Genomic DNA, 27,645 nt, shown 5'->3' with positions numbered 1-27,645 from the left:
TACAGATGTTTTCACATTTCTAACTATCACATGTTTCTAACTATCACATGTTTATAACTAGCACATGTTTATAATTATCACATGTTTATAATTATCACATGTTTCTAACTATCACATGTTTATAACTATCACATGTTTATAACTATCACATGAAGACTCGGTTTCCTTTTGTCCTCTCCCCTGTGACGAACACTACATTTCCCACAATCCCCCTCACTCCGGAAGCTGCGCAGTGCGGTTGTGAGGAGTTAGTGCGAGCGGCGCCGCGGAGGAGAAAGACAACGACAAGCGGACTAAACACACAATGGCGACGGCAACGGCAGGCGGGACGGGCTCCGGCGGACCGGCCACCGGCCCGGTCGGCGGCGGCGGGGCGGCGCTGGGACGCAAGAAGGACGGCGGCCCGTCCACGAAGTTCTGGGAGAGCTCGGAGACGATCTCGCAGATGGAGACGGTGCGCCAGTGGATCGGGAAACACTACAAGAAGGTGAGCTAGCTCCATCGATCCCTCCGCAGGCCCGCGGCACAATGGAGGCTAGCTGCACGGAGCTAACCGCCGCGAAGCGTGCGGCCGTCCCCGCGGACTTTTACTCGTGTTCCACTCGAACACGTGTTAAGTTTAAAACATTTAAAACTCACCGCGGCGTGCACGAGCTGCTAATTGCCTCCCCCGAGCTGTTTACCACTGAGCTAGCGTGCTGCTAGCTAGCTAACCGTCCACCCTGCAGCTAACAACAAGCTCGGAGGGGAAACGGCTTCAATCGATGCGTGGATCGACGCTGCGGCTGCACGTGCTTTTATTTACATTCACAGTATTTCTCTGTTCACGTCATTTTGCATTTAAAGTCCCTCACTGGTGCAGATAAAGGCCCCGGGAAGCTAACCCGATGCTAGTCACGGGACAGCATGCAGTCAGTGGACATGTTAGCTTGATAAGACCCACACAACCTGCCTCCTATTCCCGCTCAAAATGTCCAATAGCCACGAGCAAATCACCAGAAAACGTTAAGATGAGTTTGTTTTGGGGCCGAAGAGGAAGCGGGGAGGGTTTATTCACCTTAACAACAAACCCCTGTGTGTGTCCCTGCTGCTGCAGAGTTAGCCAAACAAAGAGTGGGTCCCTCCTGTCTCCGGGTGTCCCTCCTGTCTCCGGGTGTCACTCCGTGCGCTCTCACTTCAAACTGTAGAGAACAAGAGGCGGTGGAGTTAGATACAGTTCCACGTGTTGTTGTTGGATGCAGGAGATGAAGCTGCACAGTAAACACACACATGGGTGCACATCAACACGCCAGGTTCGTCCTGGAGGAGTCGCTGGGCTCCGGGTTGTTTGTGTCCAGCAGCTTCTGGTTCTACTGATTCATTCATTTGTTTTTATTTATTTTTGGACATGTAAATAAAGAGAGGGAGAAATTATACAAACAGAAAAAGTGTTATTTACAAGCAGCGATGAATGAGATACAGTGAGAAGAAGTAAAAACGTTTAAATTAATAAATATCTTATACTTAACCAGCTTCTTATATATATCTATGAATATGTTGTTTACCTGTGCACTATATTGTATATAATGTACACAAATATATGTAAAACAAGGCAATATATTTATACTTGTATACAAACTCGTACACCTACATGCCCAGAATATAAATATGAACAAATTGGTATTGTTATTTATAGCAAAAAGAGAGGAAGGTAAACTAAGGAAGAATAAATATTAAGTGACCAAATAAAGAAACAGAACCGCTGCAACACCTAGTGATTGTCTCTTCATCCCTGCATCTTGTGAACAACATATCTTTGTACTTTATTCTAAACTGGGTCATGTGTGGAACCGTTTCTTAACCTCACTCCACAGATTGATGTGCAAAAACTTCTCCTGGTTGTTCAGATATAATAAGTTTTTGAATGTTTTCTGGGAGTAACTTGTTTTGAGCCCTGAACAGATGAGTCAGATGTGAGAAGTGGTTCTCCTAGATATTTGTCCTATTCTGTGCCACACTTGCTGTTTGCTAAAGCCGGAGTGATTCACTGGAGGGTTTATGTTTGCATGAGATTTTACAAATGTAAGCAGTTCTGTCTGCAAGAATCCACCCTGCCGCAGTGTCCTTGAGCAACACCCACTACTCCCCCACAGCTTCAGGTGTGCTTAGGTGTTGGTGACCATGATCTTGTGACTTCTCCTCGATGCAAATGAAAACAAACACTCTAGAGGCCACTTCAAATTCAATGCACATCTACAGGCAGCAACATTACATAGTAGCCTGTCATCTAATATTCACACAGTTATGTCACATTTCTTTGACACGTGATAATAAAACAAATATCTTGGTTATTTTTCATATTTGCTGTAATTTCTGCTGTTCTTCGCAAATAGTATTTCCCCTCCCATTTTTGTTGATATTGTAATTGTGGTACCGCCTTGTTTGAGACAAATTGTGTAGCTGCAAATGTCCTTGTTACCATTTCTACGAGTGTGGGTGAGTTGATGAATGTTTTTATTTCGGTCTGGTCCCAGTATGTCCAGAACGACTCCCCCTCCAGTAAATCCCTGGCGGGCCTGGTCGTCCAGCTGCTGCAGTTCCAGGAGGACGCGTTTGGACGCAGAGTCAACAATCCTGCTCTTACCAAGCTACCTGTGAGCACAGCACACACACACACTCATGCATCTCCATTGTGTGGTGTTTGTGCATGATAACATTTACACACACTCCTATTTTCAGGCAAAATGTTTCCAGGATTTCAAGGCAGGAGGTTCCCTCTGTCACATCTTGGGGTCTGTCTACAAGTTCAAGAGTGAGCAGGGCTGGTGAGTCCACTGGTAGTTTACCTCCACAGACACAACTGCTGATCCATAGTTTCATCCTCTCACAGTCATGATGTTTAATCTACATGGCCCCTTTTCTTCATTCACAGTTTCACTCGGACAAATCTTTAAATAATTTGTTTCCTTAAATTACGTATATTCTTGAATTTCAACAAATAATTGTATTTTTGGATAGTGATCGCTGAGGATGTAAAATGTTATTTTTAAAGTTCCTGTTTGCATCACTCCCTAATTCTTGTAGTAATAAGGCAAAACAGGACTAGGTATTTTTGATCACCCTGATTTTAACGTTGGAACAGCTTATAGCCGGTATTGCTCAAGGAAACAAGATTTTAAGGGTTAACAATTACTAAAATGTTTGATTTGAGTACCGCGTCATGTTGTTGCTTTAAACGATTCTGTCCACTGTTCCCAGGCGTCGATTTGATCTGCAGAATCCCTCCCGGATGGACAGGAACGTGGAAATGTTCTTGAATGTTGAGAAGAACTTGGTTCAGGTATGATCCACTGACTCCACACACAAGCTTCAAGTGTTTTCAAACTGGGTGAACAACATAAACCTGAATAGAGTCTCTGCTGAAGTCTCTGGATAATCTTCTTGTCTTGAGGGTAAAATGTTAAAAACTATTTGTTTCTTTTCACATACGCTTCATTTTATATATATTTTAAAACTAGCGGGTGTCGATTAGTCACGTGATACATGCAGTTTAGATGTTTCTTATTAGTAGATTAATGTTTGTTTTGCGGTTTCAGCCTCTGTTTTGGCTTCAGTATCTTTATAGCCACAGTTTAGTGTTTTTGTTACCTCTAAGCAGCTTTAACCAAACTGGTGAAACGGATTGAAAGATGAGCGCTGGTTGTCCCCTGCATGAATTTTGGATACAAATATTGTTTCTGATTCTAACTTAATGCGTCTGTACTTCTAGAATAACTGCCTGACTCGACCCACTGTCTTCCTGTCGCCGGACATCGAGCAGAAACAGGCCAGTAAGCTCAAAGACATCATCAAGAGGCACCAGGTGAGCTCCGACCTTATACATAAAACACATTTCTCAGTTAAGTAAATGTTTCTAATGTAAAGCTCTGTTGTATCTTTCTTTTAATTTGTTGATTATTTTGTACCTTCTTTCGACCTCAGGGCTCGATTACTGATGACAAGTCGAAGGCCACCCACCACATTTATCCCTCAGCATCCCAACAAGACGAAGGTAGAGAATTGTCTTTAACCTTTTTTTAGTACAATATTTACAAAAATGTAATATCTGTTACCAGCGTTTTATTAATCGTAGACAACAAACTGTGTTTTGTGTATGAAACACTTGGTTGGTGAGTGTGTGTGTGTCTGTGTGTGTGTATATGTCAACACTGGTTTGTGTGTGTTGCAGAGGAGTGGCTTCGACCTGTCATGAGGAAAGACAAGCAGGTGCTGGTGCACTGGGGTCTCTACCCAGACAGGTAAGAATGTGACCTCGAACAACCATAGACTTTGGTTCACGAGTTTTGATGAGCCACCATTAAACATACTCTTATTGTTTTTTTCCTATGACTGTCATAACATCATCAGACAGTAAAAAGTTGGATTTGGATGCTTGAGTAGATGGTTCATTTTATTCTTTTCCCAAAAGTGGTCTACGACAACTAAACTCAAGTTTTTTTTTTTGGTTATTAGAAAACGTTTTGTCAGAAGAAATTAGTTTTTTACGAGTCTTGGAATAGATCAAATATGTTGATTTTAATGTCCCTGGTGGTTTTTTTTATCATTTGTAGAATATGTGAAATATATTCTACTGAATCCCTGATTTTTAATATTCATCAAAAAAGTATTTAAAAGTTAGGCTGAACTAATCACCCCGGTAATCAAACTTCTCTCAGGTGAGAACAATATGGTTACGTGACATGCTCCTTATGTACTGTAATTTTTCCTTTTAGCTATGATACCTGGGTATCAGCCGGCGAGGTGGACGGTGACGTGGAGGATCCTCCGAGCACTGACCGACCCTGGAAGGTGAGGATTGAGCAGAACAGGCAGAACTGAACTAGACAGTTTTGAAATGGTATTTGGTATCGAAGAGGAATAAGTTAGCAGCCAGTGTCATATCAGGTCCTTTATTCATATTGTTGTCGTCCACCTCCACTAATGCAAATGGAACATTTGTCGAGAGTGGGTATTTATTAATGCAGTCAAATAAAAAACAAAACACCAGAAGGTTGTGTCAGGATCTGAGTGGTTTAATACTTAAACTCTATTTCTTTGAGGAACTCTACACGTGGTTGTTAAACAAGCAGACATCACTCCCAGCTTCACTTAACAGATGTTTAAATTACATTTTATCAAGTGAATTCTAATGATGAAGAGATCCGGGCAGCAGTTTAAAGGGATGGTTAGATTACTGTCATATTAATGATAAATAAACAACTTGCCTCAACCTCTGTGTGCTTCCTTCTCCCATCAGGTTCACGCCAAGTGGGTTTTAGAGACCGACGCCTTCAACGAGTGGATGAACGAAGAAGACTACGAGGTCGACGAGAACAAGAAGCCAGTCAGCTTCCGCCAGAGGATCTTCCCCAAAGAGGAGGAGGTAGATACTTGATTGATTGATTGTGTGTGTGTGTGTGTGTGTGTGTGTGTGTGTGTGTGTGTGTGTGTGTGTGTGTGTGTGTGTGTGTGTGTGTGTGTGTGTGTGTGTGTGTGTGTGTGTGTGTGTGTGTGTGTGTGTGTGTGTGTGTGTGTGTGTGTGTGTGTGTGAGACCCACAGCTTTACTTGTTTGTTTTATTGAGAAAATTTCTTCCCCAGAAAAATTTCCACTAGCACTAGTCCACCAGTAGAAATTGACACTGCAAAATGGAAGATTACAGATTCAAAGTTTTGTTGAGCAGAAATTATATCAAAGTAAAACCAGTCAAACTCAACTCATGGATTCTGGACTATGTGAAAAAGTTGGTGATGGAAATTTTTCAACTGACAAGTGTTTTTGCTGCGAGCTTGTGTTTTGTTGGATGCGGCCGTGGACTGTGCATCCTCCTTCGTCTCTGTTGTGCCTCTGTCTGTTTGTTGCTCATCCTTTCCAAAGCTTTCCTCGCTATTGGTCTCCTTCCAATGTGTTTCAGGGTTTCTGTCCATGTTTGGAACATCATTTTGAACATTGTCCACGATTTTAAAATCAAGACAATCTGCTGGTAAAAATGTTCACATAATTTCGAAGAATTCTTTTAGTGTGAAGACATGAGTTTCATTAAAAAAATTACGTTATTTTTGTCATTAAGTGAAAAAGGCTGCAAATAATAAGACACATGTTTAATTGAAAGGTGATGCATTACTTTCTGTGTCCTAAAAAGTTGGCGAACAACTTCACCAACTATTATTAAAACAAACTTTAGAAAAGTTTGGCTGCTTCAGACAATTTATGGCAAATAAATATTTCACCACAAAACTTGAACTGAAGGTTTGTGTGAAAGAGAAGCTTCTTTAAAAGAACAGGATACAGGAACCCTGATCATCACCACCACCACAGCATCCCCCCTCCCCGCCGTCGATCTCCCAACGCTTCCCCCTCCTTGTGTGTGCAACCGTTCCATCCTCTCATTCTGCCACTCTTTCTCTCATCCTCCATCCCTCGCTCCCTGCGCTGCACGGGGTTTGTCTGATCAGTCTTCCCGTACACCCGATCGAAAGGAGCGCAAAGCCAACTCCGCCGGCAAGAAGAGGAGGCGCTCGCCCTCGCCGCCCAGTACTCCCGTTGAGTCTCGCAAGAAGGGAGGAAAGAAGGGGTAAGAAGCCCAAGTTTTAATATTACTTTTATTAAATGAAGGAGACTGAACAAAACATTGAGCTTGGAAATTTATAAACTAACATTTAAAAGTGTTTTCATGTTGTGTAGCATTAGCTAGAGTTTACACGACAGGTATTTGGCATATTTCAAGCTGGAAAGTCCCACAAGTCAAACAACTATGTGCACTGGATGCAAGACTTCAGTTTTGTGTTCTTCAAAGAGTTTAACCCAATGCTAGGTCATACAGAGCTGACAGCAATCCTCACTCCCATACAAAGTTAGTAACATACAGCTGTTACAATACGTTATACAAGTTATTCTTTTTAAAGGCACCAGTAGTGGATCAATAACTCGTATCGGCCAAACACAAACTCCAGGCATCCTGAATAATGGAAAAATGATATAATACCACCAATCTTGTCCTGTTTGATGTTACAAAAGATGACTTTGCACTTCAAACTAAAGACAATGGCAGAGTGAGGGAGGTCAAGTCAAAGCTTCGACTCTGAGTCACATGCAGTGAAGATTTCATGGTCTGCAGCCCTGAAGAAGACTGTGTCTGAAGGAGGATTTCTGAAGCACAATACGCACTGAATTGCTAAGTCCTAACTTGGTTCACTCTCTGGTGTCAGGAATCCCGGGCCTCACTGGAAGCGACGAGGCCACAGAGGCGAAGAGGAGGACACGGAGGAGGACATGACCAAGGACCTAGACGACTCGTCGGCTGGTGCCAGCTTGGAGGAGGGCAGCGTTTCCAAAAACGGTTCGTGTATTTTAGGAATGAGCTGAAACGTTCAGTTGTACATCATACATCTAAATTTTTCTTCTTTGTTTTATCACCCAATTCATTAATTTGTGTTTTTCACTGTGGTGGGTTTCCTTGTGTGGTTTTTCTGTTGTGTTATTATTGTGTACTTGGGAATAAGCGTGATTAGAAGAATCCTCGGACTCCGACACAGTGTTCCAGTCACAAATGTAGGAAAACAGCCTGAGGATTTTCATTTTTAACAACCATAGATGAATGAGGCTCGATCTGAAACTCTCCTCCTCTTTAAAAAACCAAATACACAATCCTCTGTAAAACTGCTGTTTTTAGACCAGGTCCCCTCTGCGATGTCCCACTTTCACAAAAATCCTCCTCCTTCTTCATTCCAACAGACACACACACACACACCCGTTCTCGCTCAAATCTATTTCCGTGTCCTCAGCAAACCAGAGTGCTGCTTAATGCCTTCATACCCACAACTGAATTAGACTCGCTTAGATTTTTTTTAAATTTTCACCCTTCAGCACATTTATCTCCTTTTTCCTCCAAACGCAGCAAGTTCAAAGAAAGACAGCGAAAACACTCCGGTGAAAGGAGGGAATGTGGCCGACCTGGGTATGTATCTCTGACATGTTCTGTGCTTAGTTGCGTGTGTGTAACATTGTGTCTTACAAGTTTAAATATAAGAATTGTGATACATCCGTACAAAAAATGTGTTTTTATCTTTTCCAGATGACATGGAGGACGACTCTGTGCTGTCTGGTGGAAAGGTAAGATGACTGACACTGTAGGTGTCTGTGTGACTGGAAAATGGTACTTACATACTTTAACCTTTGCTCAGGGCAGCTACCAATGTTTATTGTATTCGTGTACTACTTTGATGTGTTGAGGTAAATCGTAATTAAGTTAAACTTCTTCCTTTGTGCTTTGAAATTAGTTTATATGACAGAAATGTTGTGGCGGCATACATAGTTTATAATGTGTCCCTGTGTTGTAGTTTTTTTAACAGTGATATAAAACTACAAATAAGACCAAAGTGGAACTGAACTCTGTAGTTTGAGGGATATATCTTCCATTTTGGGGAATTCCTTCATATCGATCATACTTGACATAGATCTTAAATTGAACTTGTTATATTCACTGTCGCTGCTGTGAATACAATCAGATAGGAGCAACGACTTTTGACAGAAAGATATTTAAGTAAAATGACCCATTATGTTGCACTAAACAAGGCATAACCAGTAAATATTGTGTAATCTAAACAAGTAAAATGAATAATTGCTCATAAACTTCATCATCAAGTAGTTTATTGTTTTAAGCAGATTAATCGTTCTACCTCGGTCTGTTTGTTTTCAGAACTTTCTCCCACAGTCTATTTGATCTGAAACACGTGATAGACTGAAATTATTTATAATCCTGGAAAACAAGTCCTTGAAATGGATCAGGGGAACTGTATTTCCATAAAAAACATCAAAAAGATAAAATAAAACAATTATATGGTTGATCTTACTCCCTCAGAAAATAAATAATAAGGAGAACGTTGGCCTGGAAAATAAATCAAATTATCTGCACGCTTATTTCCATCGCCACCACCCAGAAACCACGGCCTTTTTAAAAAATCACAAATATTCATCTTCATTACCGTCTGAGTCGTGCTCACACACAAGCAGTTTTAAATCATGCTGGCCTGTCTGACATCGCAGGATGACGAGGACCAGGGCAAAGCTGAAATCAACCGGCTGATCGACGCTGGCGAGGACAACGTGACTGAACAGACTCATCACATCATCATCCCCAGCTACGCTGCCTGGTTCGACTACAACTGGTAAGAGCTGAGGAATGAGTTTAAATGTTGGGACACCTCTGCACGGTTTAGATTTTTGTTTTTCTTGTGATTATAATAATGAGAAAGCCACAAATGTGTTGCACTATAATGGAGGCTGTGGACCAGAAGGACACGAATTGGAAGTCAAAAGGAGGCTTTATTTATTACGAGCTGAAGAGTGTTCGTGTTTCACTTTGAATTTATATTATTTGGCACCTTTTTGTAATCAATGTGTCAAATCCAAATGTTCAGATAACTAAGAGTCTTTTTTTACGGTTTAAAATCACTGATGATAATTTATGTCATTTCTACCTGATTTCCACTTGTAAATTGTTTTATTTTTCTGTCCTTTCTTCTCAGCATCCATGAGATTGAGAGAAGAGCCCTCCCCGAGTTCTTCAACGGAAAGAACAAGTCCAAAACTCCAGAGATGTAAGTTCATACATATGTACACACACACACGCGTCATGATTTTTCAAAGTGGTACCTTTCCTGTCGTGCTAATCTCTTTTGTGGTTCTTCTCGACTCTCTAACAGATACCTGGCCTATCGTAACTTCATGATCGACACGTACCGGCTGAACCCTCAGGAGTATCTCACCTCCACCTCCTGCCGCAGGAACCTGACCGGAGATGTGTGCGCCATCATGAGGTGAGATGAGTCCTATGAGCGTGTGTAGTCCTCAAAATGAGATGTGTCATCATTAAAGAAATTTGTGGTGCATCAATTATCTAAAGAGAAGGAAATGAAACCAGCCTCTGCTCTTTGTGTCCAGGGTCCATGCGTTCCTGGAGCAGTGGGGTTTGGTCAATTACCAGGTCGACTCAGATAGTCGCCCTCTGCCCATGGGCCCCCCACCCACACCCCACTTCACTGTGCTGGCTGACACACCCTCCGGCCTCATACCCCTGAACCACAGACCCCCACCGGTAAGGACAACTCGAATGACATGAAACTGACTGAGTTATGTAAACAGTTCTGTGTTTGAAGAGATTTTAATATAGCTAAACGGCTCAATTTGACATCTTCAGATTTAGGAAATCAAATTTCTTTTACATTTGAGAGTTTGAATGAATGTTTGAATGTCATTTTTTAACTGAAAAGAAGAGTAATAAGGTATTGAAATAATAATAGTTGTAATTATCATTTAAATGAAAGAGGGGAATTCCTGTTTTCATAGTGAATGTGGGCTAAGATGAAAACAAAAATGAAAATCACAGCTGGTCAACAATACTCATAACACCAATATTTTGAAAACTCAATGTAAAATGAAGATCCATACATGTGCCTCTTAAGCTCACTGAACAGAAACATGAATGTGCTTCTCTCCTCCAGATTCCTCCTCAACAGCCGATGCCGAACTTCATCGACAAAGGCAAAGAGAAATCCATCGACCTGCAGAACTTTGGCCTTCGCACCGACCTCTACAAGAAAAGCGCCAAGGTTGTTGTATATCCTGAATATGTATTTATTGATTTAAGATATCCTGAAAATAACTTCAAACATTATCTTTTCACTGTGTATGGTATGCAAACATTTTGTTGAACATTTTCCCCATTCCACTGATAATCTTGTAAACACTGTAAAAAATGTTTTAGTATCTTTCTCTGCAGGCTAAAGCCGTCACTTCCACCAGGGACTGGACCGAGCAGGAGACTCTCCTGCTGCTGGAGGTGAGTCCCTCAAAAGAAGAAGAAGCTGTCGTTGCCCTCTCTCTTCCACACTTGTTCCTCCTTCGTTTAACGTATTCCATCTTGATTCCTTCTTTCTGTCTTTATGAATCTTTCCTCCCTCTATGAAAGCTGACATATTTTCTCTTATGCCCTCTGACTCTTTAAAATACTGTCTCTTCCACAGTACATATTGTTCCTCCTCTTTCCCTCCATCCCATCATATTCCATCTTATGACCCTTTAGTTTGTACATTTCTACATCTCCTCTGTTGCTTTATTTTAATGGTCCTCTCTCTCCTCGCCCTCTCCCAGGCTCTGGAGATGTTCAAAGACGACTGGAACAAAGTGTCGGAGCACATAGGTTCCCGCACCCAGGACGAGTGTATCCTGCACTTCCTGCGGCTGCCCATCGAGGATCCCTACCTGGAGAGCACGGAGTCCACTCTGGGCCCTCTGGCCTACCAGCCCATACCCTTCAGCCAGTCTGGAAACCCCGTCATGAGCACTGTCGCCTTCCTGGCCTCTGTGGTCGACCCCAGAGTCGCATCTGCTGCGGCCAAGGCAGCTCTAGGTGAGAACTGAGTGGAGGAAGCTGCATATGAGGAGTTGGTAACACGGAAAAATGTCTAAAAAATCTTTCCAACCCTCATAAGTGTGTCGGATTAATATCTGAATCATAAATGAATGCATCGGTCTGTCTACAGAGGAGTTTTCCCGTGTGCGTGAGGAGGTGCCTGCTGAGCTGGTGGAGGCTCATGTGAAGAAGGTGCAGGAGGCGGCGAGGAGCACAGGAAAGGTGGACCCCGCCTTCGGCCTGGAGAGCAGTGGCATCGCTGGCACGGCCCCCGAGGAGCCGGAAAAGACCGGTGAGTCACATGTGGCCGAGAAGTAGAAACGGGATCTGCTTGATTCTTCAAGGAAGTGTGGTTGTGGGATTTTATATATTTTGATCTTATTGTGTTGGGGCGATTGCAGCCACTGGGGGGCAGTATAGGTTAGCAGTTTCACCAGCAGGCCTTTGCATAGAGAGGAAACTTTGAGTTCAGATCATTGTCCTGCTTGTGCGTGGTTGCGTGTTTGTGTTTTGAGGCCGAGGGAGGACTGGATAGTGTCTTCACTTTGTCCTCAAACGATCACATGAACATGAGGCTGCAGTGATCGATCTGTCTTGACATTTCAAGTCGATACACATGTCACCGGCACGTCCAGCAGGGGGGTGAGGTGTGTGTGTGTGTGTGTGTGTGTGTGTGTGTGTGTGTGTGTGTGTGTGTGTGTGTGTGCGTGCGTGCGTGCGTGTGCGTGCGTGTGTGTTGCCGTGGTAACCAGTGGATTAAAACAACAGTGGCAGATGGGGCAGGAGAGCAGGAGGAGGGGGGGGAGCAGAAAACTGGGTCATCACACTCCAACATGAGCTTATCTCTTCCTCTCTGTTTTGCTTTGTGCTTCCTTGAAACATTTCTCCCTCTGGTTAATGTGTGTGTGTGTGTGTGTGTGGGGAAGGCGTCAAAGACACAGTCATCTGTTATAGTGGACGTAGTGTCCTCTGAAGGCCTGATTTCAATCAATAACCTTAATGCAGTCACCGCCTTGCTTGGCCCGAAGCACTCGACCAACACAAACATCATCACACAGTCAATATTCAAACCTTTAACACACACTCAAGTGCACCCATGACATGATTTAACACTCAGCCCCACGTGTGTATTCTCCTGGTTGTGTACGTGTGTCCACATCACACCCTTCCCTGTGGGCCAGTACACTTAAAATGCTTTTGACCTCAATTTCCTCTCCGGACGCGCTTCCTTCCATCACTGTTGGATTGTGTTCAACTCAGAGAATCAACAAATGTGTTTTATTGTCTGACGGCTGTTGTCTCATTCTGTTACAGATACATCGTTAGTGCTCAGTGTGTTGTACTTGTTGTGTAACATCTCAGTCTCACCTCGTTTTTTTGGCAGAATAAAGAATTTATAGGGGAGAATCTTTATTCTCGATTAACTTAAGGCTGCAGCACAGCTTTCTGTCACTAAGTAATCAATCTGTGATGAATGTGTTTTTCTGTAATTTATTCTTTGTCAATCTGTCGACTGCAGAAACCGCAGAGCCAGAAAAGATGGACACGGACTCGGACTCCCAACAGGCTGATAAGGTAAGAACATGTTTTCCATGAATCCTGCAAATCTCAAAAGGCCAGTTTTTTTTTATTATTTGTTATTCTGTTCGTTCCTTTTCATTTGGGAATGAATGTTTTAATGGGTCCCTCTGCAAATGAAAAACACAAGGCTGCCAGTAAATTGTATTATTCTCTTTGCCAACAAATCCCACGTCGAGACCGAAATCACCAGCACATTAATCAGTCAAAAACACTTTCCTTCCCAGTCTATGGCACTCGGCCTCAAACTCAATGCTTCCTACTGAGGATACAAGTCTTTTAAAAGTTCTTCACGAATAAATACTTTTATTGTGCATAAAATAAGCCCCGAAAAAAAAAAAACCATGTTTAGCAAACTGTCCTCAAACAGAAGTAAACTGTTGTTAGTTGGGGGACTGTTTTCAGCGGCAGGTTAATACACATTAGGTGTTTTATTTCCAGCAGAGGAACAACCACTGCGGGGTCGAGTCAAAGTAAACTACCGCATGATGTGTTCGTGGTTATAAAGAAAGATGGCACCCAGTTCCACAGTGTGGCTCACCAGTGTGTTTTTAATAGTTTGAGACCAACAGTGAAGCTCTGTGGTCCAGAGGAAGACGGTGTTTTTGTCTTTTTAGATGTCACATTAAATTAAATACGGCTAAAAGGTGACAAACCTCCTCCCTAACAATAGCAGGACGAATTTCCAGGAGTAATAGTTAGTTTTGCAGCACCTTTCAAATCATTTGTTCTTAATCTGGTTTAGTGTAAACGTTTGATGTGGTAAAACAAAAAATATAGAATATATATTCACTTGTGTATTTTTAAAGACTAGTCCGCTCTCCCACATTGTGTTTGAAATAAATGTTTCCACTCATCTGCATTTGGTCCTTGTCTCTCGGTGTGGAAAGGCCCAGCGGGGGAATTTAATGACATTTGCAAACGTTCACATTGTCCCCGCTCTGCTGGGCAGCTCGGTGCTTGATGGTTTCCTCATTAACATCCATTAACCAGTGTCAGACACTCTGTTCAAATCCCAGTGATTGTCCTCGAAACACAAGTAGGGTCACGACAGGACAGGAACCATCACTTAATTCTCTTAGCTGCGAGGCCCTGAGCACCTCAGCTCAACAGCTACATTCACCTGTTGCCGTTGTGCAGTTGTCTGATCTGAGTAAGACTTGTAACACAGGGTCTTGTTTGTGCGTCTTGTGTCATTTGTATGTGCCGCTTATTGTTATTTCCCTGTGTTTGAACCGCTCAGGCGGAGTCGAAGGAGGAGGCAGAGAAGCCCAGTGAGTCTGCAGAAAAGAGCGACAAGACGGACGCTGCGGACAAGGTGAAGAAGGAGGGAGGAGAGACGTCGGACCGCGAGGAGGAGGCAGAGGAAGGAGGAGAGGCCAAGTCGTCTCCAGCAGGTAAAGATAATGTCCCAAACATTTACAGTTCCCAAACTCGCAACTACAACGTTTATGTCCATCGAGTAACCTGCCAAATCTTTTCTCGATCAATCAAATGTCTCTATGGTGCAACACTTTTCTATTTGTACTCAAATACAGAAAGCACTCAACAGTTAGTTATGTTTCTTTCACTTTCAGAAAAAGAAAAGGAGGAGACCATGGAGACATCGCCCTCAGAGCAGGAGAAGGAGAAGGAGGAGAAGGCAGCTGAAGATGAGGGAGAGGAGAAGAGGAAGAAGCTGGAGCACGACATCGGAGAGGGAAACATCGCCACGGCGGCCGCAGCTGCTCTGGCATCTGCTGCCACCAAGGCCAAGGTGAGACGGCAGGAGAGCTGATGCAAGTTCACTGCAGGTGTTATTTTAGAAACTTTTCAGAAAGACATTGGTCATTTTACTGATTCTGCTGTCTTCCTGTTTGTCTCTCTTGTCAGCACTTGGCGGCGGTGGAGGAGAGGAAGATCAAGTCCCTGGTTGCTCTGCTGGTGGAGACGCAGATGAAGAAGCTGGAGATTAAGCTGAGGCACTTCGAGGAGCTTGAGACCATCATGGACCGAGAGAAAGAAGCGGTAAGTCCAAAAGCTGATGTTTAAACTCGAGATTAAATGTGAACTCTGCTCCAGCACAACTGGGGAAAGATGGCACATTATGGATTATTACATGCACTTAAATCCTCCACACCCTCAGCTGTGGCTATTAATAATGCAGGTGCTCTGTAAACATAAGCTCATCCTGCAGTTTGAAGTCACACCCCCTCCAGTGTCAATTAAAATACAGCCAAGACTGAACAAAACACGTTTACAACTTCAAACTCTCATGGTTACATATAATTATCAGAATGTGAATTACCCTAAATTGATAAACTGGGGGATTCTCCTGTAAATGACTCTGAGTCGTCTCATAATAATGCATTCATATTTGAAGAACATATTTTTGAAAAGAATTATGTTTGGTATAAACAAGTGTCCACGTCCAAAACCAAATGAAAGTGGCAAGTAAACATTAGCTCATGTTGGTCATTTTCCAAATCCTCCAGAGACTGGAAAGGAAACCCTGAATCAGCTCTTTGTTGAGGAACTGAATTGCAAATAAAACATTTTCAAGTGAAACTGTTACCTGTCTGCAAAAAGCAAATGAAAAGCCCTCAGCTGTGTGTGTGTGTTTGTGTGTTTGTTTCTGTGTGCGTGTGTGTGTGTGTGTCCTGCCCATGAACAATCCCTGGAGACGCGAGCAAGAGTGTAAAACTGTGTTTTTCGCGGTGCAGGCATCGGGAGTGTAGCCCAGTTTCACAGCTGTAAATAGTGCATGAAAAGGAGCCTGGTTTACATAAGCTTTCTGAAGACGGGAGAGAAACCAAACCTCTGCCGCTGCCATCGGCTGTAAAACACTGAGCTCCCAACAAAAAATACAAAGATCCACACAGAGGAGCAAAGAAACAAAAGATGGTTTTACACAGTCTGAGCATGATTTCTCCTCTGCAGACAAACAGGCCTCCTGAAGAAAACCTCCATAGAGCTCTGAAAGAAACTTTAACATTGCAGGGTTAAGTTAATCTGTTTGATTTTAGTCACTCGTCCCTGGTGTGATCTTAACATGCAGAAAAGTTTGGTTTATATAAGATTTAAGAGCTCAATCTCTAAATTAGAGCCAAACCGATTAAGGGTTAATGGTCAATGTCCAACACAACTTGATCATCACTTGGCTTATATTCTATCAAATGTATTTTATTCCTGTTTCTCTGCGTCCCGTCCGTCTCTCTGTGCAGTTGGAGCTCCAGCGGCAGCAGCTGCTCACCGAGCGCCAGGCGTTCCACATGGAGCAGCTCAAATACGCCGAGATGAAGGCGAGGCAGCAGATGGAGCAACAAGCTGCTGCTGCTGCCGCCGCCGCTGCTGCAGCTGCCCAGGCCCAGGGACAGGCCCCCGGATCTGGGCCCCCTCAACCAGGCATGCACCCCGGAGGACCCCCTCCACACCACGGAGGACCCCCTCCACACCACGGAGGACCACCGCCCGGTGCTGCCATGCACCCTGGCTACCCCCCAATGGGTCACCACCCCATGGCCACTCTCCACCCAGGACCGCCGGGTGAGAGATGAACCCAGAGCATGTGGTGATAAATGTGCTCAGAGAGGGAGAGAACAAGCATGAAGCAAAGAGATGCAGATTATTTTCTAGAACGTTTTCTCTGTACACAATTACTTAAAATCTACTTGTGGGAAAACGTTTCCTCAACTAATCAACAGCCATCATTACCACAGACTGATCATATGGTTCATTCCAAACAGGCATATTTACAAGTGAAGCATAGAGAGCCGTAGATTTTAAGGCATAGTAGTAGTTTAAAAAATCTGTCCACTTGTGTTTGTAGTTTGAAATGACTCTTCACTCTTTTGCCTGCCGGTCCCTCGTTAAAATGATTTCACTGAAAACGTCCTGTCATCGAAATCTCCACATGTCTGATTAGTTTTCTCTCTCCCTCCTCCACTGCAGGACCGATGGGACCAAACCAGCCGATACCTGGACGTATGATGCCGGGGCCGCCCTCCGCAGGCCCCCCGTCTGGCGGCATGGCTCCCATGATGCCCCCACGCCACGCTGGAGCTCCCAACGGCTTGTGTGAGTTCAAATCTCCTTCTGCCACCCTGTCGCATTATGTCTGTGTACATGGGATGATCACAGTGATCTATGTTCGGTGTTGTGTTGACCGTTGAATTTACCGAGAGCAGAATCCAGTGTTTACACCACAAACAACCAAAGACCAAGTTTCTGGGAATTCAAGTATTGCTTTGACTCGGGCGCTGACAGCTGCTATTTACTCTGAATGTCAGCCGCAGCTAAATGTCTGGTTCATGGCTGCTTATTAGCGTGGCCTCACACTTTATTGAGTCTGCAGCCAACTCCTGACCTGAAGGTTTTACCCGGTGGTCCTTGAAAGGGCCTAAACTCCAAACCCTCATGTTGGGAACCATAGTCAAGACACCGTGGACGCACCTTTTCCCCATAATCTGCATCTTTCTCTAAAACCATAATCTTTCTCTCTCCAGACCCTGGCCCAGCACCTGCACAACCTGAACCGGTTCCTGCAGTCCCTGTGGGTCCTCCAGCCCCCCCGAGTGCACGAGTGGCTGACAACTAAGAACTAAACACACGCACACAAACAAAAGCACACACACACACACAAAACTAACTTTATCTCTGAAACCCAGTCCCCCGTATTTGATGGCCTTCGCGACCGATTCAATATATTCCCCTCAGATCTCAAAAACTCCATTAACGTCTTCACAGGACACACATGCACACACTCAGGGTTCAGTGGCAAGGGTAACCCAATTATACACACACACACACACACACACACACACACACACATCCAGGCTTCCTCTCAGGGCACAAGACTTGTCCAGTAATAAACACTGTTTTCTGCTCTTGGGTCAGATGGAGGCTGGAGAGAATATGTACAGGACAGATAAGGACCTCAGTGTGTCTCAAAGTTTTCCTGTTTGAAATGACACTGTAACCCCATCCTGTCTCTTCACCACGCACACACACCCTCTCTTCTCGTCTCTAAGCCAATCACTAGGGGGAGCTAGTGAGACCAGACAGCAGGGGTTTGTGTGTTCGTGCTCTGAGCTGTAACACACAAACACAGACCATTCACACAATATTATGAATAAAACACACACACACAGAAGAGGACCCAGCCTGCCCTCACTCTAGTCTTGTCGAGTATCTACCTCTCGCTCCTCTTTTTAAACAATACACTGTAGTTCTTTGTGTGTGTCTGTGGATGTGTGTGTTGTGCTCAGGATAGAGGAGTGTGAGATGGCGACTCACTCACTCCTCTGAGCAGTTTGTGTCTCGTGTAAGATGAAGAGACACAGAAATATGATCGTCTACAGGCAAAAAAAAAGTTTCAAATCGGAGAAAAGATGCAGATCAACAGGACAAAACCCAAAATTCGACATATTAAAGCACGTTGAAGACTCTTCTGGGGGGTTACCCACAAAAATAAACCCTACATGTCATTTGTACAAAGCCCATGAAAAGCCCAAAGCCAACAATGTACTGTACGTCTCCACCTTGTCTGAGGCTCTCGAGCCAATTTGTTCCAACTGTAGAGTGAAATCTTTAAAACCCCTCACAAATAATTTCATTTTCCTAAAACGTATATACACAGCAACGCTCTTGTGCAACATTGTGGCACATTGATGTATTTCTAACAGTTATTAAATAACAATTAAGCTGAATCGGTAAGAATGAAACATAAAATACCGTCAAACTTTTCTTTAAGCATTAACACCACACTCTCAGATTTGAGTGACGTGAGTCTGTTAAAACCTCAGAGGGAGAACCGGCGTCTAAACTCACCACCATCCTCAGCATTGTAACACACATGTACACACAAACACACACACAGAAACGTAAGCTAGGCTGAGGCTCACACTGGAGGCTGCGTCCACACACACACCGACTTGGCCAGACCCTGCCACAAAGCACTGGACAACCACACACACAGACACACACACATGCAGACACATACATATAATCTCCTGCTGACCTTCACACGGCCTTTACAGAGAGGGAGACGCTGTGATGCGGCTCGACTGAAACATCCGACCGCGAGCGACACTCTTCCTCGGCGCGGTGGGCTCGTAGATGTTTTTAGGTGCTGATACTGTAGCGACTGAACCACCCCCCCCCCACCCCCCCACATCCCAACCTCCCTCCTCCTCACACCCTTGCTCAAAATCTCTTAACGCCTTGTGCTGCCTACCTCGCTAACCCCTCGCACTGACTTCTTTGCTTTTTAGCCACTAGCCACGGTAAAAAAAATAAAATTAGCAATATCCTCACTCCTGCATATCGACCTGTTTGGGCGGCGAATGAGAAGAAATCACGATTTCACAGTTTAGTCCTGTGACCTGTTATGTTGCAGTTATTAAAAAAAAAAGGAAAATGAACCCGGGGGAACAACCACTGAACGTTTTATTACCCAGCTGAAATGTGTGAGATGTTAATGTCATGTCAACAGCTGATCTGAAACTTTTAGACGTGTCACGGTGTTTTTCAGCAGCTGTTGTTGAACTGTAGGTTGTCAAATGTTCCTTTTTCGGAGAATTTTAAAAGTACTTTTTGTTCATATTTTCTGAATAAACACGTGACCCTGGACTCATCGGTCAGTCTCACCACGGGCTCCATCAGCGACTCTTTGTTGTAGACGTTCAACTTTCCATTTTCCTGTGGATTATAATAACTTGTAGTCGTTTAAATCGTGTTGTCTGCTCAGGACCATCGACTGAGTTTCAATCAAAAGCTCCAGGATCGTGTTTGCAGGATATAATTACAGCGGAGGGAGAAATCGACTCTTTTCCGCCCAGCACGGATATTTAACACGCATCGCATTTTATTTATTTGGTTAAGTTTGCTTGAACGTGTGACTTAAATCAGCTTCATATATTTACCACGAATGTAAGTCCCATTTCAAAAATCCTGTTTTCAAATAGAGGTAAAACTGTTTCGGAATTAAAAGTTTAGCATCTGAAATTCTCCCTCTCATTTCGTGTGTGATTTAAAAAAATAACTTGTTGGTCGTCTCGTACGTTCCACGTTAATAACTGCGAACGACTTTGTTTTAATGTGAAATCTTAAACCACTCCCGCCCTCCTCTTCCTCCTCCTCCTCCTCCTCCTCCTCTCGCTAGCACTGTTAGTATCTCTGCTACCTCTTCGTCGTTCATCCGCTAGCTACCTCTTTCTAGAAATCTTCCTCTCGCTATGTGCTACCTCTGTGCGCGCCCCTTCTCTACCTCTCGTCCCTTTTTTCTTTCCACCTCTTTCTGTTTCCCGCCCACATGACTGCTGCATCACTGACTGTTGCCCTCTTCTCCCGCTCCGTCGGGGGGGGGGAAATAATTAAAAAATCCCTCGTACGGCCGTTGACTCTCGCCCTCGTTCGCCGCGCCCCCTCCTTTCTCATTGGACATCGTGCCCCGGCTTGTTATGTAATATCACTTAAATATGACGGGAATCCCCTTTACATATATGATCTTTAATCGATTCTTTCTTGTGTTAATGGTAATGTATTTTTAAGGAGAAGTTTTTGTGTAGATGGAAGTTTTTCTCTGTTCTTTGGAAGTTTGTAGCATTTGTTTGCTTTTTCTTTTTTTTTTCTTTTTTTTGTATGGGGTCTGTTGGTACTTGGACCTGGACACTGTCGAATAAACTGTGTTTTGTATGAGCCGGACGTCTCCGTGTGTGGACACATTCACTTCAGCCTCTGCTCACAAGCTCAGGTTTTACTCAGAATAGGAAATGCACAGCCGTCTTTGCAGTTTTGTTTATTCCTCACTACATGCAATAATTTATATATGTAAGAAAACAGATGGTACCTTTTTAACGTATAAAACAGTTTTAGAAGATATATGGTTTACATTTGTTATGGTTCTAATATTTCATTTTTAATTCTCTAACTTCACTAATGCCGTCAACATGAAGAACCTCAATGAGTCAATGGCAAAGATGCTTTTAAATAAAGGTTGGACAAAAGTCTGTCATTTTACACTAAAGACTAAAGAATATATATATATAAACATAAAAGTGGACAACATGACAGCTCCCAGGTTGTATAGTATCAAACTATAAGACTCAAGTAGAAAAAGTGCATAAACACTCACACAGATAAAACAATGATACAAAAACCTTAAATTAAAAAAACGACAAAAAGTTCCATTGAGGGATTTAATCCGTTTATGACATAAATAGTTTCACAGAAAAGTACCTGAGTAAATTAACATGTTCCAGAAACTATATTTGACATGTAAACAGCTCAAAGAACTTAAATACATGTGTAAACAGATGGATAAAGGGTTTTAAAAATATGCAGATGAAAGTTGTTCCTTTAAATCCGTTCATCGTTTTCTTTGTTATTCAAAAACTGCAGAGAAACTGGATTATCTGTGTGTGTCTCTTTGTTTTGGGATTAAGGACGTTGATACAAAGCATCTGCACGTGAAGCTGCCACAGAATTTAAATAACACGTATTGTAGAGACGACAGGTTTATCTGCTCATTGTGGAAATACACGTATAATATGATTATAACAAGTAATGTCTGTAATGTCTCAGTTGTGATCTGAGAACAACCAGCAGAGCTTCATGGTAAACAACCAAACCAGTTGAGGTTTTAGATCGAGACTTCAAACGTCACTTTAGGTCATTGGATTACTTTCTATATTTATACACCACTAAAAGCCCCCCCCCCACTATGAGGGTTTCCTCCCCCCCCCCCCGGCCTGTGAGTCACGTGACGGACACAGGAGATGTTCTTGGTCCGGTTGTTTCCGCTGCCGCTCTCTGCTGCCGCTCGCTGACCGGAGCATCTGTGTGAAGGGAAATGAGAAGAAACACACGAGTCGCAGTTTAAAACCTAATCCCAGCCGGCCACTGCTGTAATCTGGCGAGAGAGGGCGGGGGGGGGTGATTTCTCTGTCCAGCAGATTGACCATGAGGCTGTTATTGAGAGGGATGAGGGCCGATTACTCCCTCAGTGCGGGGGGGGGGCGCTTTTTATCAAACACTGTGGGAACAATGATGGTGCAGAGGCAGAAACTGATCAGTGGGATTTATTTTTGATGTTTCAGCTCCTCACAAAGTTTATGGAAAGTTGTGAGTAAAATGCAAATTTGAGAATAAAAAAAGATGGCTGCCGCCGGTGCCACTTCCTCCCACTTTCCAGAAATGAAGGTAGAGACCAGGGGGTGGAGCCGTGGTCGTGAGGTCGATACACACGCTCGGCCAATCACGAGTCAGACTCAGCTGTCAATCGTGACGCTTCACATTGTTTTTATGTCATCAAATAACTAATGAAAACCAAACTGATCAGAAACACGAAAACTTGAAAACAACAGTTTGACAAGAACGACCTCAAATAAGAGAAACTATTCTAGAAAAAGAAATGTATTTAACGAGCGCTTTGACTTTTTAGTTTGGTTCATTAAACCGTGAATCATCGTGGTCGTGGTTAAACTGAAACTCAACCAGTTAGTTTGGTATTTTAAACACACTTAGGTTCATGACTAAAGACACAAACATGTTGATGTCTTCTCTTGTTGCTCAGGAGCAGCTCGGCAGCTGTTGAGGGAAACGTGCGTCTGATTATTTAACAGACAACGAGGAATTCAAACAGGCAAACGTCCAGTTCTGACTCTGACTCGGACCCTGGAGCCTGACAGCTTCTGTTTCCTGCCCCGGTTTCCACAGTAGAAAAACAGAAAACGAACCATTTAGCATTTTGCTGATGCTGCTGCAGGAGGAAGTGTTTGACAGGGAGAGAGGACGAAGAGGTCGAGACTTTTACACAAGAGTCTTTTCACTTGACACTTGGTCTCAAACTTTGACCTTTGAGTCACGGACCGTCCGTCTCTGCACAATCTGCCACGTCACTGCTGAAGTTCGGTGTTTCTGTGTTTCAGATTCAGACGATTCACTCGAGGCCGACAGACAATCTGCCGTCAGTATTTTCAGGATTTGCTCAGATGATGAGAAATAAGTTTTTCTTCAGCCTCCATCACGTGAGAGGTAGAACGAGCTCATGAAGCTTCATTAGACTTTAAACACATCTGAGCACATTCACACTTTACATTTATCAGATGATAAGTTGACAGTTATAAAATCTCTTCCTCTTCGTGTCGGAGGATATTTATTATATCGAAAGATTAAAGCTGTCATTATGCCAGATGGGATTTCAGATTTTCTAATTTTCTGAAAAAATATAATGAACTATTATGATCCTTTATTGAAGTAAAAGTACAAATACATCAGTGTAAGATAGTAAAATCTTATTCTTACACCTAAAATAATAGTTAGTTTTCCTCTGGGTAAAAAGTACAATATTTACCTGGATTAATTAATTGTCGATTAGAAGAATGAATTAGCATGAAATGACATCACCTGGTTTCAGTAAAAGTATCTTGATATTATCCTCAGGTGCAGCAGTGAATGTACCAACTGACGTTTCCTCTAATGCTCAGTTCTATACTCGGTGTCCTTGAGAGCTTCACTTCCATCTATCAGCAGCTTTATGTAAGAACGTGTGAGTCAGGTGTTTAATCTCATCTGAGTGCCGAGTGAGAGGCCGCGGCTCGCGGAGGCGTCTGAAAAATCACCAGCGTCTCACTCGGAGGAGCAGAAACACTTTCCACTTTCCAGTTTAGCTCAGAAAACACGTTCGAGTCGTCACAGCCACACTTTGCATCTTTGTGTTGACACAACAGGAAGTAAACAACACGAGCTGTGTTTGCTCGCCGGGTTTTCGGTCGCCCGCTCGTTTCCCTCGGTCGCCTCCGTCGTGAAGCTCCCCTGCTGCTGCACACTGTAAATAAATGAACAGAGGAGCAGAGCCGCAGTGGGTTTAGTTCAGTTTTACAGGGATTCAACCACTTAAATATCTCAGCTCTTCAACCAAGGACGTGGTGATATATCACGTGTGTGTGTGTGTGTGTGTGTGTGTGTGTGTGTGTGTGTGTGTGTGTGTGTGTGTGTGTGTGTGTGTGTGTGTGTGTGTGTCCTTCCCCAGATTGTTTCATAATTAACATGGCTGCTCCCTGCGGCCTCCCACATCTGCACTGATTCTGCCACATCTGATGAGCTTTACACTTCACATCTCCACCGTTCTCTGTGACTCTCTCTGGATTTCTTCAGTCACTTCTTCCCATTTTACCTCATCTGACACCGTGGACCCAGATTTCACCTTCACTCGTCCCCCCCCCCTTCACGTTCACCTCAGCTTCACGAGCCGCACGCTTTGGTCCCTCGACACTTTCCTGAAAATGTTCTGCAGGGGCTGAACGTGGGAACGCAAATGTCTGAGGGGTCAGTTGCTCCGAACAGTTTCTGGAACTTTTCACAGCGAGTGAGAGAGTTTGTTGATGACTCTTCTAACGTGGAGCGGATTTGAAACTAGAAGAATGCAAATATCTCAGGATGAAGAAGAGGAGCAGTTACACGTAGAAGACGTCAACTTGGAAAGACGAGGAGATTTTGGTGATGAAGAGGAATTCATACGTCAGGTCCGGCCTCCTGCTGCTCTACCCGGGTTTCACGCCGCCCCTGAATGTGAACGAGTCTGACCCGGAAAAAACCTCCTTCATGTGTGAAAGACAGATTCTGAAATGTCCAGACCCACTTTTCTGAACATTTATCAGCAGAGGTCTTTAGATGTATCCTCAGGATCTCTCCTCGGAAGCGAAGCCCCTGAATTCTCATGTGAAGACATCAAATAGAGGCATCGGACCCACGGAGACGTGAGCACGAGTTCATGTTTACAAACCAAAACCCAAGAAACTCCGATCTGGCACAAAGGAGCTGCAGGAGTCTGGATTCAAACTGCTGAGTCGCTGCTGGTTCTTTATCTCTGATGTTTTCCCAGTGAGTCCAACAGGTTTTGTTTGAAGTCGGACCAGATGAGTTATGAGAAACACATTTCGAATCAGAGTTTCTTCACTGGGATTAAGAACCAGGACGTCATGTTCTTACGCAGGTAATTTACCCAGTGACTCATCGGGTGTGGACGCCACCTTTGGCTGAGCTCCTCACACAGCAACTGGAAAATTCAAAACTAAAGTATAATTCCTGCTGATAAAGTCTGTGTTTGTTTACCTGCACATTTCCCATTTACGTGCTTCCTGTCGTGTGTGTGTGTGTGTGTGTGTGTGTCTGTTTGTGTGTGTTTTCTAAATCCTGCCGCAGCCGAACGCGCCGCAGGTGCTCGACCTTTTCGTTGCAGGAGCCTGTTGCTATAGCGATGGCTCCACAGTTACTGTTGATGGCCTCTGGCACCCGACGTTTTGTCTGACAGAACCAGAGGAGGAGGAGCCTCGTCCAGATCATCAGAGTTTTTGTTGCCGGGAAACAGTTTGAGTCCCAGTTTGTCTCCTGTCACACTTGACGTGGAAAAAAGCTGAAAAGGGACAAAAGACCTGATTCTACCTTCGAACCCAAAGGATCCATAAAGGTTTGAAGTGAGTTAACTAAGATCGAGTTAATCTTCAGACTTGAATCGACACTTACTGCGTTTTCTAATCCCAAACTAAATTATACATTTGTAGAAAGTCTGTAACTGCTCCTGCTGCTTCTTTCTACAGAGTACATAGAATATTTGATGCAGTCGTATATATACAGTACACATATAAAGTATAGTACGCCTGCACAGAGCTGACTGTGAAATACTGTTTCCTTTAGTCGATATTGCAAACCTCAGTGATTTTCAGGTTGTGTTTGGTCATGCATGTGTTCACAGTTGACATTTCACTGCAGTGTGTGTGTGTATGTGTGTGTGTGTGTGCATATGTGCATATGTGCATATAACCCCGTCTGACAGGTTGCAGTCAGATTCCAACACTTGAGCATGTATGTGCTTATGCTATATGCCAATAAGTGTGTGTGTGTGTGTCAGCATGTGTGAGTTTGTGTCATGAAAAATGCAGAAGGTGAGAGTAGGGCGTCGGTTCACGACACCACGGGGAAGTGTGGCGTGAAGGAGCCAAACAAAGATGGCTCCTGCTCTGCTGTCCTCTTTGTCCCTGTCCTCTCCTGCCTCCTTCTCTCCTGCCTCCTTCCCTCCTCCCCTCTGTCTCCTGTCTCCTTGCTTACTATCTGATCCTCGGTTGTGTTGCTCTGCTGTTTTACTGGAAGATGCTGGAAGAAAACAATGGATTCAATATTTGTTATTATTAGCGTCAATAAAAATGTATACATTTTAATGACTGTATAAATGTCAGAGTTGTAATCGATATATTTTACTGACAAAAATATGCATTTAACTGAGAGTCATGGCTGATTTTCCATTGACATACAGCCTGATATATTTGTTGATGGCTAGATTTTTTGAACACAAGCAATACACCTGGATTTTTAGTTGACAAGGAAGCAGCGTCAGTCGTTGCTAAGATCAGTAGATTTTGTGTTTTTATATAAAATAAAGTTAATATTATAAAGTTAATATTGTGTTTTTCCTTCCATGACCAAATATCTGCTGTAAAAAGGCTTCAACTCAGGTGAAAACACTGAAACTTTGGAGGAAACCAACTCGTGCTGTTCTCTGTCAATGAGCTCTGAACAGTTGAAGCTCCACAGCCGGTTTGAAGAAGAGGAATCATCACAGCATATGAGTAATGTATTAAAACAGGATTTGACCTGAACTCAACAATAAGAAACTTCAACAACAAACCAGGACGGAGCTTCTCGTTTCCATATGTGCAGCGAGCGGCGTTTCTCCTGAATCCGCCTCCGAGGCCACGTTCTGCTCTCGTTATGAGTTCGAGAGCAAACTAATGAGACCTGGTGCAGTTCAGTCTGCTCCTATAGAGAATGTGGGTCATGGAACAACCTCCGGTCGGACGTTCACCGCTCAGGTTCACTCTCCTGTGCGAGTTTGATGAGGCTCCAGTTGTTCGGACAGTGAACTACAGTGAAATCTGATTAAAGGGTCAATGTGCTCTGGTGATGAGAGGATTTATTCTGCAGCTGGAAACATAAACCGACACCTTTTGGATGAGATTTGGTGATAATAGCATAAATAGAAAAAATGAGAAAACACTGCAAACAGAGCTCAGTCGCCTCGAATTAAACCAAACTGCACCAAACCTCATAAATATCAGCCTCCTACATATGGCCCGATTAATTTCATTCATGAATTCTTCTCTGGAACATAAATGTCCAATAATCCGTCACACAGCGACGCAGCTGGGGTCAGATGTGAGTTGATACTGAGCTTTGACGTGTTGTCACACACACACACGCACACACACACACACACACACACACTAACACACACTAACACACACTAACACCAACACTCAGCCTCATGCAGTTTGGCGTTCTCCAGTATTTTGGGGTTAACGCCTCTCGTGTCCCGCTCAGCGTCACGTGCTGTTGTTGTTGTCCCCGTCCAGGCCAAATGATTTCCATATCAAATTGGGGACAGTGCTGAACAACACAGGGATTAAAAAAGGACATTTAATCCCTCGTGTTCACCCCCAAAACGTGGAGAGACCCCCGTCCCCTGGTCCTCCCTGGTCCTGCAGCTCCGAGGGGACAGATGATGAGACGCTGCTCTGTCTTTCACACAGAAGGAAACGTGATGAAAGTTCTTCTCCAATAAGTTTAAACAAACAGGGACGACAACAGGAGCCGTCGTCGTCA

The 27,645-nt window shown here is 43.7% G+C and overlaps 1 protein-coding gene across 2 annotated transcripts; it reads left to right on the top strand.

Moving 5' to 3' along the window:
- The first annotated feature begins 236 nt into the window (after nucleotides 1–236).
- Nucleotides 237–18,108, top strand: smarcc1a (SWI/SNF related, matrix associated, actin dependent regulator of chromatin, subfamily c, member 1a). Of its 2 annotated transcripts, none has more exons than XM_034611469.1 (28): nucleotides 237–487; nucleotides 2,514–2,633; nucleotides 2,719–2,804; nucleotides 3,238–3,319; nucleotides 3,749–3,841; nucleotides 3,961–4,030; nucleotides 4,208–4,277; nucleotides 4,752–4,827; nucleotides 5,276–5,401; nucleotides 6,473–6,591; nucleotides 7,226–7,356; nucleotides 7,915–7,974; nucleotides 8,092–8,129; nucleotides 9,063–9,184; nucleotides 9,545–9,616; nucleotides 9,722–9,835; nucleotides 9,960–10,113; nucleotides 10,520–10,627; nucleotides 10,798–10,857; nucleotides 11,169–11,427; nucleotides 11,561–11,722; nucleotides 12,950–13,005; nucleotides 14,252–14,405; nucleotides 14,586–14,764; nucleotides 14,881–15,015; nucleotides 16,212–16,533; nucleotides 16,939–17,064; nucleotides 17,493–18,108. In XM_034611469.1, exons 1-28 carry the CDS (start codon nucleotides 305–307, stop codon nucleotides 17,582–17,584), a joined length of 3,369 nt encoding a protein of 1,122 aa, XP_034467360.1. In that variant the 5' UTR covers nucleotides 237–304; the 3' UTR covers nucleotides 17,585–18,108. The 2 variants fall into 2 exon arrangements, with proteins under 2 accessions (XP_034467360.1, XP_034467361.1); XM_034611470.1 differs by having other exon boundaries at nucleotides 6,497–6,591; nucleotides 17,493–17,645.
- Nucleotides 18,109–27,645: the final 9,537 nt, after the last annotated feature.

Source organism: Hippoglossus hippoglossus, chromosome 16, assembly GCF_009819705.1.
Source record: "Hippoglossus hippoglossus isolate fHipHip1 chromosome 16, fHipHip1.pri, whole genome shotgun sequence".
NCBI classification, from domain to species: Eukaryota; Metazoa; Chordata; class Actinopteri; order Pleuronectiformes; family Pleuronectidae; genus Hippoglossus; species Hippoglossus hippoglossus.
Note: the sequence above shows the minus strand (reverse complement) of the source record. Positions and strands in the feature narration are given on the sequence as shown.

Bases quoted from the DNA above. Each gene is read 5' to 3' on its own strand.
- smarcc1a (XM_034611469.1), top strand. From the start codon at position 305: ATGGCGACGGCAACGGCAGGCGGGACGGGCTCCGGCGGACCGGCCACC. The intron at 3,842-3,960 runs GTGAGCTCCGAC...TTTCGACCTCAG, and splicing joins ACATCATCAAGAGGCACCAG to GGCTCGATTACTGATGACAA. The intron at 16,534-16,938 runs GTGAGAGATGAA...CCTCCACTGCAG, and splicing joins TCTCCACCCAGGACCGCCGG to GACCGATGGGACCAAACCAG.